General features: G+C 37.2%; 1 protein-coding gene across 1 annotated transcript in view; it reads right to left on the reverse strand.

The window, feature by feature from the left end:
- Nucleotides 1-15422, reverse strand: part of cand1 (cullin-associated and neddylation-dissociated 1) — a 34245-nt gene that overhangs the window by 12840 nt on the left and 5983 nt on the right. Inside the window, exons 2-9 of the mRNA XM_072551563.1 lie at nt 14643-14786; nt 10798-10952; nt 7170-7293; nt 4284-4540; nt 4069-4174; nt 3638-3780; nt 2596-2888; nt 1468-1609 (exon numbers count right to left, since the gene is read on the reverse strand). Coding sequence (XP_072407664.1) covers nt 1468-1609; nt 2596-2888; nt 3638-3780; nt 4069-4174; nt 4284-4540; nt 7170-7293; nt 10798-10952; nt 14643-14786 — 1364 coding nt within the window. The remainder of the gene's footprint in view (nt 1-1467; nt 1610-2595; nt 2889-3637; nt 3781-4068; nt 4175-4283; nt 4541-7169; nt 7294-10797; nt 10953-14642; nt 14787-15422) is intronic.

The raw sequence follows: 15422 nt of genomic DNA on the forward strand, positions 1-15422 counted from the left end.
GCGGGGCGCCCGCGCGCGCGAGCGCGGGGCGGGGCAGAGCGCGGGCGGGCAGCGCGCGCGCGGGGCTGGGCAGAGCTCGCGCGCCGCGCGCGGGGGGGGGCAGAGCGCGCGCGCGGGGGGGGGGACAGAGCGCTGCGCGCGGGGGGGGGGACAGAGCGCGCACGCGCGTCAGGATTGACTGAGAGAAGACATAGAAAGGTGAACAGCCAGAATTGCTGAAGTGCATTAGTGCATTGGAATAATCAAGTGTAGAGGTAACAAAGACATGAATGTTTCAGTGTAAAAGAGCTGAGACAGCAAAGTTGGATAGTGTTACAGAGATGGAAATAGACATACGTTTGTAAAGTTGAGGTTGGAGACTCCGCTTGGGAGGCTCGTTCTCATTCTCTCCTTTTTCTTCGTAAGAAAATTAATACCAGATGTTAAAAAAAAGTTTTCTATTCTTCATTCCTTTGCTGACCCAGCCTAATTCTGCTTTGCATTAATTTGCCTTTTCATGACAATTTTTTCTGTCTGCCCGATTCTGACAACATAAGCCTTGGCCTAATTGTTGACTGGTCAAGGTACTTATAAAGAGTGGTGGTTAGTGAAAAATGAATTTGAGTAAAAGCTATTAATATACTATTTCTGCATTTCTAAACTACCACATATTAGAAAGCACCTATAACTCTGCAAAAAGTTTAAAGCTCGTAATTTGCAGATTATCAAGTTAAATTTGACACTGGATCATATACAAAGAAAATTGCATTGGTGTGGCCCAAACCTTGGTCCAGGAGTTAGGTTGAGGAGTATCTTAAAGGAGGAGAGATTGGAGTGGGAGGCGGGGAGGCGGAGAGGCGGAGGGGGTGAGAGAGAAAGAGACAGACAGACAGACAGAGAGAGACAGGGACAGTTTGAAACTGTCAGGTTGTCATTCATTGGACATAGAACTGGCTGATTCCTAAACAACTTAGACTTCTAAAGTCACAAATGCCAAATTCTGAAAATTTTTTTTGGACTATTCTTTCAAGGGATCTGAGCATCACTACTAAAATAAGTTTGTTGCCAGTCCCTGAATGTCCAGAACTAATTGGTTTATTCGGCCATTTTGAGGGCAGTTATGAATCAACAACTGTGAATCTGTTGCTCTTTACAGGCCAAACCAGATAAGGAATGCAGATCTCCTCTCATAACAGACTTAAGTGAACCAGTTTTGTTTTCACAAAATCATAGTTTCACACTCATCATTATTAGAGACTAACTATCAATTCCATTGAATTTAAACCTCATCAGCTGCTTTATAGTAATTTGTACCCACACTGAGAATTACTATTCCAGTGAAATAGTCACTGTGCCACTGTCTCCCCATGTCATAGATAAAAAAATTTCCCAACTCTATCTTATAGCTTTAAATAAATACATTTACTGCATCAGCTTACAAAAAATCACAGACTGCAGCAAAACTGACGAAAAAACATCAATACTTACCCGGAACAAGAACTGGCACATGCTGAGTCAAAGCACCAGGCAACACATTCACCAGCTCAGTTAACATGTGAAAGCAACATTGACGGGTCTTCACACTTTTCTCTTTCATTTGCTTGTGTAAAGCTTTAACAATATTGGGAACCTTTAAAGAAAGGGATTTAAGCAGGCTCAGAATTATGCTTTCATGCCACACTCTTTGGCGACTTGAATACCATATAACTGAGAGAAAAAAAAAATCTGCAAGCAGTAACAGAAAAGATAAAATGTTCAATCAAATACCCAGCTTCAACATCGTAGCATTTCAAATGAACCACATGTTCACTTCGGAGAATGAGGTCTCACTACTCCCAAAGAGGTAAATATCACTTTAAACCTGCATTGCCTTTTCACACCTATTGTTCTGTCATCAAAATCCTGCAATAATTTTAAATTTATACACTTTTCCACATGGATGTCTATATTGTTCCATTTGTTAATTAAAATAGTAGAAAAATAAGGATCAACTTATTAATGCTATTTAGTTTTAATAAAATTTCACTTTTTGGATCCAAATATTATATAATAAACCACAAATTATTAACCAACCTCCACTGTACAATCATCTTTTAGAAGGAAAAAGCACTCTGGTCTTTCAAACTGAGCTCAAATGCAGACAAAAATTATTTAAGGACCAGAATTCTAATCTCACCTCCCAATAACAATCAGTTTTAACACTAAATCAAACTTCTAAAGAATTAAATACAATCTAATTTTTTTCAAATAAGAGCATATTTTGCATCCAAATGAGAAAAACATACTTTTTGCACTCAACACACACTGACCACACAATGTACAAAACTTGTCAACAAACCTAGACTGCTGCTCATGGTCTTTCATCTAATTTTACATAAAAACAAACTAAAAGTAAAAGAATGAGTTAACGTTAAGGGGGCTCACAAATGGAACAATATAGACATCCATGTGGAAAAGTGTATAAATTTAAAATTATTGCAGGATTTTGATGACAGAACAGTAGGTGTGAAAAGGCAATGTACCCAAGCACAACATCAATACAGGTTGGCAAGAGAATTTGTAATGGAGTCACAAAAAGGTAACAGCTGTAATAGCCTAAGCCACTGTCAAACGTACTTGATTCTGCAGCATAACTAAAGGGGTCTCTTCTTGTTCCATTGCATCTGGGTCAAGGTGCCAGCTCTGAGCAGGCCTGGTCTGTTTGAGCAGCGAGAGATATGCGTGGAAAACATCAGCTTTTACATTTTCTTCACGCTCCTTGAATCTGGCAATCAGCGCAGGCGATACTGTTTTATAAAATTCTGGTAGCATTTCATGGCGAGTGCTGACAACACCATCTAAACACTTGGCAGCAGCACGTCGTACCTTCCAGCTCACATCATCATCATCACTGTACTCATCATCACTCCCTAGTCAAGTAAAAGATATTAAAAACTGAGTGCCTTTCAAACAAAAGTGATGCATAGATTAAACAACTAAATAAAAAGAAATTCACTTAGGACTTACTATGCTGGAAAACAGCACACAAATGAAAGTCATATGAGACAAGGCCCCAACTGTTAAAATAACCCAGTGACTCTCATTGTTTCATATCTAATATCACTAATATTGTTGAGTTATCGAAGGACGGGGTAAATATCAACACCATCAAGGAGGGAACATGGTGGCTCAATAGTTAGCACCACTGCTCGACAGCACCAGAGATCCAGGTTCAATTCCATCCCCAGGGGACTGTCTGCATGGGTTTCCTCTGGGTCCTTCGGTTTCCTCCCACAGTCCAAAGATGTGCAGGTTAGGTGGATTGGTCATGCTCAATTGCCAGTGTTCAGGGATGTGCAGGCTAGGTAGATAAGCCATAGCAAATGCAGAGTTACAGGGATAGGTTAGGGGGTGTGGGTCTGGATGGGATGCGCATTAGAGGGGCAGTGGGGATTCAATAGGCCAAATGAGCTGTTTCTAAACTATAGGGATTCTATGATTCTAAGTACCTTTTCCAGAATGAGATTTATAGCTGTTAACTAACTTAAGTAATAACTCTTCTGCAAAGAACAAAAGTATACTCTCCAAATAATCCAAGTTGATATATATTTGTTTACATACGTTTACCCCATTAACAACTTTATATAAAATAAGAGTGTATTAATTCCAGGTTCTGTACCTTGATCATCATCATCTCCACCTTCAGATTCCATCGCAGCATCATCTTCATCATCATCATAATTGTAATTGGGATCATATGTTAAATACCTCAGGCACAGGTTAATAATGGTTGTGACATGAAGAAAAACTTCCTTTGGGCACCTACGAAACACAGTCATCGAATAAATACTCCGCTTAAGCTTGCGAAGTAATAAAATCTAGCTCCAGCACCAAAGTGTTCAGAAAATACCGGTTCAGCTAGTCAAGGATACAAACTGTGATGTATTCCCTGCTCACAGATAGACAAAACAGGTCAAACACAATCCTTAATTCCACAAATAGATTTATTTAGTAGCACACATTTTGTACTTAGGCAAATGTTTATTGAATCAATGACCTTTTCCCTGCAACTTCTTTTTAAGTTAAAATGAAACCGACATTGCACCTTACCTTCTTACGAATGACTCAAAGGCTTGAATGCAATATTCTCTCAGTTCATCATCCTCCACGCTGCAGAACTTAACGACTAATGGAATGATTTTCTCGAGGTATTCACCTAAAGAATAAATCAAGAATTCAAAAATTCTCTCAAATAATTGCTTAAAAGCATTTAAAAAATTAGCAAAAACATTTTAAAAGGGACTCCAAATGCAAATTTACGTTACCTATTCGGTGCCCTGCCTGCCTGCTAATAGCAGCAATACACTGAATATAAGTCCTGGTTGTAGACATGGATTCATTTTTGGCAAGCTCGGTCAACAAATGCTCAATTAGATCAACAAAGACCAAGTTTCCACAACTCATAACAAGGTGACCAAGAGCAATAATAGTTCTCTTTCGAACAGCAAGTCGGGGACTGGTAAGCTGAGGAAGAAGGCAGTTTAAAATTGATGGATGGAAATTAACCAGCAGACCTCCTTGCCTAGAAAAATAAAATGCAAAATTCCAATTATAGTTCGAACTTAAAATGACTATCTTTGTTTAAACAGAATTTAAGTTAGCTTTTAATTCTAGAATGCAGCAGGTCTGACAAAAATCTCTGCAAGTACTGGTCAACATTTTATAATAGTAACGGTCCTTTTTGCCCTGCACCACAAAGGGAACAATCTTGGAATAAGTGAAGTTAAAATGAAAGTTTCAAAAATGGACCAAGCTACAATCAATTAGCTTAATTTAAATCAATTAGTCAACATTAGAACAATCAAACTATACAAGATGCAAACATTAACGCATATAGAGGATAAGGTACACATGTATGTTCACCACTCTATAGATATTGCATTCCACTTTATTGTTGGCCTTTTTTTTAAATCAACACTATCAGCCAACTGCTTTTTGCTTAAGTTTTCCATGCATTTAAAAACAGAAAGCACTAGAAAAACTGAGCACGTCTGGCAGCATCTGTGGATAGACAAATAGAGTTGATGTTTGGAGTCCAAACACTCTTCGCAATTTCTGCTGTCAGAGCCACCAAGTTACTTCAAAATTTTCTGATTTTATTTCAAAACCTCCGTTTGTTTTATTCTTCAATACATATGCTCCAGACAGACAACCAACATTTTCAAATTCGATTTACTTGTGAAGGCAACAGAAATATTTCCAATTACTGTGTCATGTGTAGTACTCTAAGACTTACATCTCAAAGTCTTAAAAGGCAAGAAATATGCTCCAAAGAATGAATGGGATGATGTTAGTCTTGTTATTTTAGGCTACAGCTAGGAGTTGTGCATATTTCTGGTTGCCACACTATAGAATAGATGTGATGTCACCATTCAGGGCACAGTTCTTAGGTAAAAAGCAGGAGATTTAAAGAGCATTTGAAGACAACTTTTTTAATCCAAAAGGGTGGCGGTCATCTGGAATTCCATCTCAAAGTATGGTAGAGTAAGGAACCCTCAAGACATTTTAGTAGTATTTAGATGACCACTTGACACACATGAGCATTCAAGGATACAGGTCACATGCTGGAAAATCAGATTAGAATAGATACTGGATGACTAGCAATGTTTTTATGCTATAAAAACCCCATGGCTCTTATTTTGAATACACTATTTTTATTAACTCTATACCTTACAAAAATAATGGTCTGATTATTTTATGGGTTAATGGGATGTGAGCATTGGCACGCGTCCCCAATTGCCCCTGAACATGGCTTGTTAGGCCATTTCAGAAGTCAGCCAAGAGTGTCAGTTATATCAGGTAAGGTCCACAAATCTCCTTCGCCCAAGGACATTAGTGAACCAGACGGGCTTTTTACAGCAATGATGGTTTATCACTGTCAACATTACTAAGTCTAGCTGTACATTTCAAATTATGAATGGGATTTAAATTTCACAACCATTGTGGGATTTTAACACACACCCCTTCAATATTAACCAGTCATCTGGATTTCTAGTTCAGTGACACCATCACTATGTCACTATTTCTCCCCCTACCACTGATTGGAATGACAGGATGCGGTGGCTTATATCACAGAGGTGGTTTGGGTGTTATATACCATAGTTAAGGAGCAGTTATTACATTAACAGTACTTAACATGCATGAACTGTCAGGACATAGGTTAGTTTTAACCTACTGATATGTCTTCACAATAGCAACTGTGATATTCAAAGAACAGCAAGTTCAAACATGTGTGTGTTTGGTTCAAGAAGCAATCATGTAAAGCTACCAGCTGTTGGATTGAATGTGACTGGACACCTCAGTCAGAATCCTTGCTAAGAGTAAAGCCACAGTATTAGGTCACACAGGATCTCTTCAATAAACTGCACTTCTGTTGTGAGTACAAGTTAGAAGCATTGGGAAAATACAGAAAGGAAATAGCAAAAGGTTACCAGCTTCGCCTGTACAGTTTTCTTGCTATAAGTTACATTTTAATCCTTTCAGATTGTTTCATTTTACAAATTCTCCCTTTCATCAAATTAAGCCTCCGTGCTACATTTCATTATTTTCTCACTACTTATCAATCTTGATTTTAATCACAAGCTCATTTAAGGTTACTGATCTACACATCAAAATGGTTAGTTTTCTGCAAAGCTTAGTAAAACTTGCTGTTTGTGCTGAGTCCCAAACAACACCATCCACTTTCTTTTCTGCACATTTTCATTCCCTGCCCCATGGCTATTTCACAAGCCATGTTACACTGGACTAATTAAACTGACAGATTCACAAGGGTTCTGTTTCTCAGAAGCCCCATGAAAGATTAAATTCATGAGTACAAAGCTCGTTAAAATAGGTTAAAATGGTTAAAAATATGGTGGATACACTATTTTTGTCCAATGTTGATTTTTTGCCACGGATAGATGAATTCTCAATTCGTGATTTTGCCGAGAGGATTTACTCTGTAGAGATTTGTAAGGCAGAAAATTGAATGTGTAATTCAGACAAAAGCCTCATAAGTACTGTTGTGAACTTCAGCACAATTCTCACAACTGTGCTTTTGTCTTAATCTCGTTGACATAATTAGGTTATGCTCAGTCTATTTTCCCTGTTTATTGCTAGAGTACGTGCTGGGTGAATTTTGCTCTTTTGGCCCCCAACAAAAACTCGATTACCTGCTTAGCATATCTGCCATGATGTCTAGTGCTTCCAATTGAACAGAGACATCCTCCTGTTTCGCAATGGCACTAGTGAGGCGCCCTGTGATCTTTTTGCAAACGTTAGCCGCTAAAGCAGATCCTAGGAAATAAATACAAATTTGAACAGATCTCAGATAAATAACAAGAATGTGTTTTAAAATACACCCAGTCATTGAAAGATGTTTGGGTGGTGTTATAGAACAAAGGGACCTAGGGGTGCAGGTACTTTTTTTTTGAAGTTTGTGTCACATATAGATAGGGTGGTTAAAAAAAGTGTTTGGCAAGCTTGCCTTCATTGCTGAGTCCTTTGAGTATAGGAGTTGGGAAGTCATGTTGAGGTTGCACAGGACATTGGTGAGGCCTCTTCTGAAAGACTGTGTCCAGTTCTGGTCGCCCAGTTACAGAAAGGATATTAATAAGCTGAAGAGGGTTCAGAAGAGATTTACCAGGATGTTGCCAGGTATGGAAGGTTTGAGTTATTTTTCCAAAAAAAAAGGTAGATAGACTGGGACCTTTTTCAATCGAGCGTAGGAGGTTGAGAGGCAATCAGATAGAAGTTTATAAAACAATGAGGGGTAAAGAGTTAACGGTAGTTGTCTTTTCCCTTAGGATGGGGGATTTCAAGATTGGGGTGACTTTCTTAAGGTGAGAGGAAAGGGAAATAGAAAAAGCATGATCGGCAAACTTTTTAAAGACAGTGGTTCACATGTGGAATGAATTTCCTAAGAAATTGGTGGATGCGGGTACAATTGCAACGTTTAAAAGACATTTGGATAGATTTGGAGGGATATGGCCCAAAAGCAGACAGGTGGGACTAGTTTAGTTTGGGGATCATATTTGGCATAGACTGGTTAGACCAAAGGGTCTGTTTTCATGCCATATGGTTCCATAACACAGTTGGATGCAAAAACAGTTTTTCACTTTCACATCACCCTTGTATCTTTTCAAATTAAATGGCACAATACAGCTTTAAAATTGCTTTTTAGCCAGAGGTGACCTGGAACTTGCAAAAATGAGAAAAATAGGTGAGTTAGTTCATTGGTCAACAAAGTATCTTTAAGATAGCTACAATTAAATGTAAAAAATTTTAAACAGAAAAACTGAATAAGGAAGACATGATGGAAAGTGAATCAAGTACTGGTTGTAATTTTAAACATTTTTTAAGCCCACCTCTCAGTCACACGCTTTCATCTAATTATCTTTTATTATATACATCTCCTTGTGATAGAGGATCTTAGATAATTAGAAACCTTTCACTCAGAACTAACTTCTGTCCACAATGACTTGAAATGCTGCTTCCAAGGGTGGTGGAAACAGAGGTGATCAATGATTTCTAAAGAAAATTTAATGTCCAATCTATATGTAAATTTGCAAGGCCACAAGGATGGAACAGATTGGATTATTCAATAGACAGCAAGAATGGATTTGACAAGCCAAACGGTCATAAGAGTCAGAGATCTACAAAACAGAAAAGTCTCTTTGGTCCATCAAATTCATACCAAAACCAGTAACTATTTGAATCCCATTTCCCAGCCTTGTATGTCGTTTGGCATTACAAGTCCACATCTAAATACTTCTAGAATGGGTAATGAAGACTTCTGCCTCTATCCTCCTTAAGGCAGTGATTTCCAGATTCCCAGCACCCTTTGGGTGAAAGATTTTTCCTCACCTTGTGTGTCATAACTCTACAAGCAAAGATGTCAAAATATTCAGACTAATATTTTACTGTTGTTAACTAGTCAGCAATCTAAAGAACCCAGTCAGAAATTAAATGAAGCAATTTATTTCAATCTCAGACTCAGATCTTAACTGCAAATTTATAATCCAGTTAATGTAAAATTATTGTAACATAAATCATCAACCGCTCTCACATATTTACATTGTCAATTAAATTTATTCACTAAACATGTCCAAATTCAACTATCAAGAGCTGCCATCCATAATTCTAAGATTATTAAACAATGGTTAGTTAATTATTTTGCTGTTGGACTTCTGCTAATTGACAGAAAAATGTGTTAATTTTTTCACTCAGCAATTAACACAGATCCTATTGAGAGATTGCTAATTTAAATGCTAACATGATCATTCACTGACAAATAATTAAAGTGAAGGGTCACAAATTTGTTATGTACACTTTCATATGAGCAAACATATGAGTTAGGACCTGGAGAAAGCAGTCTGACACCTGAAACGGATTCTGACCCCAATGTATTTTCTTGGCTCCTTTTTATAGCTCTGCCTTCAAAAAATATTCAGTGACTCTGCCTCTACTGCTCTCTGGGGAAGAGAACTATACATGACACTCACCAATTTTTCTCTGTCTTAAATAGGAAAATCCTTATTTTTGAACTGTGCTCCCTAATTTTAAATGTTTCAATAAGATCAACTCTCGTTCTTCTAAGCACTGGAAAATACAGATACAATGTGTCCAAACTTTACCCCTAAGACAACCTCTTCTCATCCTGTGAGAGGGTCACTGGACCCAAAATATTAACTTTGTTTTCTCTCCATAGATCCTGCCAGACCTGCAGAGGTTTTCCAGCTTCTGATCTCCAGCATTTGCAGTTCTTTGCTTTTTTTTTCTTCTCATTCCAATATACCTACCATTTTCCACTAACTAGCAAACCCTCTGTCCATACTAATATGCAAGTCCCCTAGATATCATGACTTCTTCTGTTGTGCAATAACTTTCATTGTCAGAAACAAAACAGAAGTTGCTGAAAAAATTCTGCAGGTCAAGCAGCATCTGTGAAGAGAAATCAGAGTTAACATTTCGTGTCCGGTGACCCTTCCTCAAAGCTTTGCAAGTAATTTCTGCTTTAATTTCTAATTTATAGCATCAACAGTTCTTTCAGTTTTTAACCTTTGTTGTCAAATGACATCTGGAAATCGAAGAACATCACATTCACAGGTTCCTTTTTAAGTCAAGTAGAACTTTGCTTCCTTCAAAAGTTCTAAAGAATGAGTCAAACACAATTTCACTTGCTCAAAATCATGTCAACTTTGCATAATGCACTGATATTTTCTTAGTGCAGTGTTTTAACCTCCTTACTAATAGATTCCAGCATTTTCCAGATAACAGATGGTAAACTAGATGTAGTTTCCTGCTTTATCCTTTTTTGAATGTTGGACTTACATCTACTATTTTCAAATGTGATGGGACATTTCCAGAATCTACGTGATTTTAGAGGATTAAAGCCATCACAACTCCTCACGTCACTTCTTCTTAAACTTTAGGATGAAGTCCATCAAGACCAGAGGAACACTATTTTTAATTCTATTAACTTTTCAGTACCATTTCCTACATTTCTTCCTTCCATCTGATTTCATAATTTGTGGGATATTATTTATATTGTTACACTGAAGAGAGATGCACAATATATGTTCAAACATTACTTCCTACTATTAATTTGCCAGGCTCTCTCCATAAATGACTTTTAAAAAAATATACTTTTAAAGCTTTGTTTATATTCCAGCTACCCTTTTCTTAAAAACTCTATTTTTCTTTCTTGATTATCTAGTCAGAGAATACTTTCCAGTGTCCTTATAATGACAATTTCTCCCACCTCCTTCCCCACCCCCCGCCTTCAAAATATAAACTTACCACTAGAAGCTGGAGGTAACTCTCCAATGACGGTTTTCAGTCCAATACTGGAAATATCCCTCAGTTGCTCCTTATCTGACAGCATATTGGTACACAATGTATCCACAATTGTTTCCACCTGATATTCCTTCACTTTACTGACCAATGGACCAAGGCTGTAGGATAAGTATGAAAGACATGCTTAAACAGAGCTATCATAAGACATTCAAAACTAAATTCCTGATAAATTAATATTTAAACCTGCTGCATACACATTTTCATAACACATCTATTAAAGAGAGATCGCACTTTCCACAACCTGTTTATTATTTCCTTATGATGATGTCTGTGATTATTGCTATTGGTGAACTTGAACTGATTGACCAAACTGATAATTTTACTTCTAAAGCAATTGTGCCTATAGTAACGACTATAAATATTTGTCAAACACTAAATCAAACACGTTCCTGCCATACGTTCCTCCAAGCATACACAAGCTATCACTATAAAATCTGTGTAGCTTCCAGTATATCCTTAATAGGTCATTTGGCTTTCTTCTGTATTGTAAAATACTATGGCTAAAAGTGAAAAAATTTTTTTTAAATTACAAGTATATTTACATGTACATGTATAAGATTGCCGATGGCAAGTTGGCTCATCATTACATGCAACACAATGTACTGTACAGCCATATTGTGCAATTATTTTAACAGCAAATATAAATAAATTATATTTCTATGCTTGCTCACAAATGTGAAGCACTATATCTAAACAAGTACAGGTGAATGTTTTGTTGTGCTGAGTCAAAGCATAATTTTATATATAATGTAATTAAACTCAATATGCATATTAAAAATGACTCACCATTATTCAGGCCAACTGATATTACTATATCCCTTATAACGTATATAAATAGTTAAGTCGCTTTATTAAGACTCCTAAGCAGTCACTCAGACATTCACAGAGATCTTACTCATCTTTGTGTGTCAACAAATCTTGCAATAAAACAACAGAGTTGGATATCAAAAATGGTGGTCCAAATTCTGTGGCTGTTATTCCAGCTATTAGCTCAGTACTGGAGATCCCCTCACTGGGAAACTGACAGCAACTTCTGGCATGAACATGGAATGACAAACAAAAATCTAGAAGTTGCTGTCAATGATGTCCTGCTCTTCTAATGGGTGCATGGCCTCAAAACAGAAACCTTCAGAAATCACAAAATTGAAAAGAACCTCCCTTTGTAAGCTGTGACATCACTGTTAAAATCTCCTAACAGTATTATGCCTTGTAATGTGATATAACTGGATTGAAATAGTGTACTGAAGTGATAGTAATTGACCATCCTTTCATCAATACATTTTACATTCGTATTTCATATGTTCCCATTTCAAGAAGTAGAATTTTAATTAAGTTTATAATATTTCAGCATATGTGTATGCGCTAATCAGTTATTCTGTTCGACATAAAATGTATAAAAAGCTTGAATCAAATGACTTGAATTTTGCAGTCAGCAGCCAAGTAACTTTCTCTACAGAAAGTGGTCTGTTTCTATCATTAGAAACAGTTTGTAATATGCACTAGTTGCTAGCTCCTAGTTCTGACAACAGTTTAAATGCATACTTGTACTCTGGAAACTCTGGCACACAATGCTGTAATTGCACAAACACATGCCCACAATCTATCTGAAACTACTTAATATACTAATATTTCAGCATTAGAGTGGCCATGACAATTGAAAGAAATGTTCTATCAGCTCTGTGGCAATACTGGCAAATTAGCCAAACTCCATACTCTGTCTCCTTATCACTGAATTTTTCTCCCCTTCACATATTTACCCAAACCTCTTCTGTGTATTACTATTGAATCTGCTTCTACTCACTCTCAGTCAATGCAGCCCAGATCAAAACAACTTATTGTGTCAAATAAAAACATTTCCTCATCTCCTCTGGTTCTTCTTCCAATTATTTTAACCTAGATCATCGATCAGAGGGCATAGATTTAAGGAGCCATACTTTTATGTAATAATAAAACTTATTTATAAAGTACTCTTAAAAGTGATAGAACATTCACCAGAACACTGAAACAAGGTTTGCTGCTCAGCCACATACAGACACGTTAGGGTCGATATAAAAATGTTAGTCTGAGATTGGCTTAAGCAGTGTCTGAAAAGGTTGTGGGGTGGCGGCAGAAACTGAGGTATTTAGGGAGGGAAAATCCAAACTTAGGGTCTTAGCAAAGGTAGATGCAATGGGAGTACTGCTGTTGTTTTGTAAATACTTTTTTTTGGGGGGCCTTTGGTTGAGATAGTGGACTGAAATGAGAAATGGAACTTTCAAAAACCAAGCATTAAATGAGGGATTACCACACCTTTTGAAAACAAGTAACCCGACACTCATTGTATTGTTTAGGTTACTACTCATGAGGTGGGGGAAATGTGCAGATGAGCTGGAGCCACAAGTAGTGTATACATGGAGATTCAGCCAGTAGCAAGGAACTGACTGTCATTGATAACTGGTCACTAGTCCATAAACCAAAGGCCTGTCTGTCAATGATTGTGTGGCTGGCTCCCAGGTAGCTGAACGCCTTAGGGTAGTGAACAAGTTACAGAGAAGCTGTATCAATTTTCTCTGCAGTAAAAAAAATGTAAACCTGAAGGAAACAAGTTTTTTTTTCCCCTCAGTAGTTGCCATACATCTGTGACGTTTAATTAAGTCAGAGGCCTTTGTAACTGTGAAACCCGAACCTCCTGCAAACAAGATCAAGAAGCTGAATTCTGATCACTAGAAGAATTATCTCAGCAAACCTTGTGAACAGGAACCACTGAACTGCTTTCCCAGTATTCCCGTTCACCCATGTGTTTTCACCTCGACCGTCTGCATGAGTATAAAAGGGTAATTATAATGGGGTTTAGAGTTTTAACTAGTAGAGTTATATGCTGATGGTTCAGGTAAATTGGAGAATCTTGCATACTTTTTAAAATCTTTAATTGTTCTGCTCACGCTGGGACTAAGGGAGCTTGATTTTCAGCTTGCTATTCCAGAGGTACAACAGCTTGGACAAGTGCCCTGTTAGCGATAACATGTATCTGTTGTCAAGTGCACATAGGACAGGTTACGATGTAAAGGAAAGAAAATAATTTGCGAATAGAAACAATGGAAAATACAGCAAAAATAATGAAACACTAGCTTTTTTAAAATAAACAACTAGTGTTTTAGAAAGAAAATGAATTTGACAGGTATGCTAAGTAGTTTGATTTTGATGTTTTCCATGAAGTAATGAGCTTTGTGTTATAATCTTCAGAAAATTATTTAGCGATTATATTGCTCCACCTCCTACATTTTCCAGGCAAAAACCTGTATTGTTTCAAAGATACATGTTTGCCATTTTCAACAATTATTCATCATCATCTGGTATTTTGCAGCACCCATTTCAAAGGTTCAGAATGATACAGGTAAAACTGAAGAACCTGCCTTCTTCAGAAGGAATGTCAGGGTCAGAATTACCAGTTAGTGTAAGGAAACATCTGGGGCAGGCCATGATCTCACTTTACATTCAGAATACAATCCCTCCATGCCAATCAGAACATAAAGGGCTCCTCTCTAAAAGTCTTGCATAAAATATGGCCTGTGCATACACACTTGGTACTGAATGACAATGACAACCAGAATCATAACACAAAAGCCAATGCTCTCAAGTGAGGGAGATGATAACAATATATAAAAAAATTAAGTTGCAGTACTTTAAGTACTGGGAGCAAAATAATTCTGACATGCTTCCATACTTAATTGGTAAGTACAGGTGAAACAATAATTATATAAATCTACATCTGCACCAATTTATTCTACAAGCAGATGACTTTTTTTTACCATTTAACAGCAAGGTTCTGCACTTCACCATTCTTGTCTTCCAGTAACTTCAAGATCATCTTAACCACTTTTCGTTCACTGTCATCATCCAACTTAATAGAATCTTTCTGCAATTCTGTCATCAAGTCATTGGTTGCCATGAATCTGGAAATTATACAAATGAAATTAATTTTGTTATGAGTTTTGTATTAATCCACTGTTAGTAATTACTCAACAGTACATGCTTATTTTTGCAATGACACAAAACGGGTGACCATCTGCATTATTTCACGAATAGCAAGAACTATTTAAAGATAATGATTTGGTTATATTACTGTTGTCAATCGAGAAATAAAACCTCAGGTTATCTCAAAGCATAAAGCTGATTATGTACCAGTTCAAATAAAATACCAATATTCTAACATTATCAAAGAAATGCATTTGACCTAGCAACTGAAATGTAATTCCTTCCCACAGTTCTCTCCCTTATCTGAATATAGCCTTGATCGAAGTATGAACAAAAGCTGAAGAAAGTGACTGCCCTTGACATCAAAGCAACATTTGACATGCAACACCTAGGTGCCATGTTAAACTGCTGTCTTTGGAAATCAAGGGAAATCCAGAAGTACAAAAGATAATCGCTGTACTTGGAGGTCAATAATCTGTTTCAAGACACCACTGCAGAAATCCTTTCAGATGGTGTCTTAAGACCAATCACCTTCAGCCCCAGTCACTGCTTCCCACAATAAGACCAGAAATAGCAACATTGGCTGACCACGAATGTTCAGCTCGATTAGCAAG

The sequence above is a fragment of the Chiloscyllium punctatum genome, chromosome 32 (genome assembly GCF_047496795.1).
Source record: "Chiloscyllium punctatum isolate Juve2018m chromosome 32, sChiPun1.3, whole genome shotgun sequence".
Lineage (NCBI taxonomy): Eukaryota > Metazoa > Chordata > Chondrichthyes > Orectolobiformes > Hemiscylliidae > Chiloscyllium > Chiloscyllium punctatum.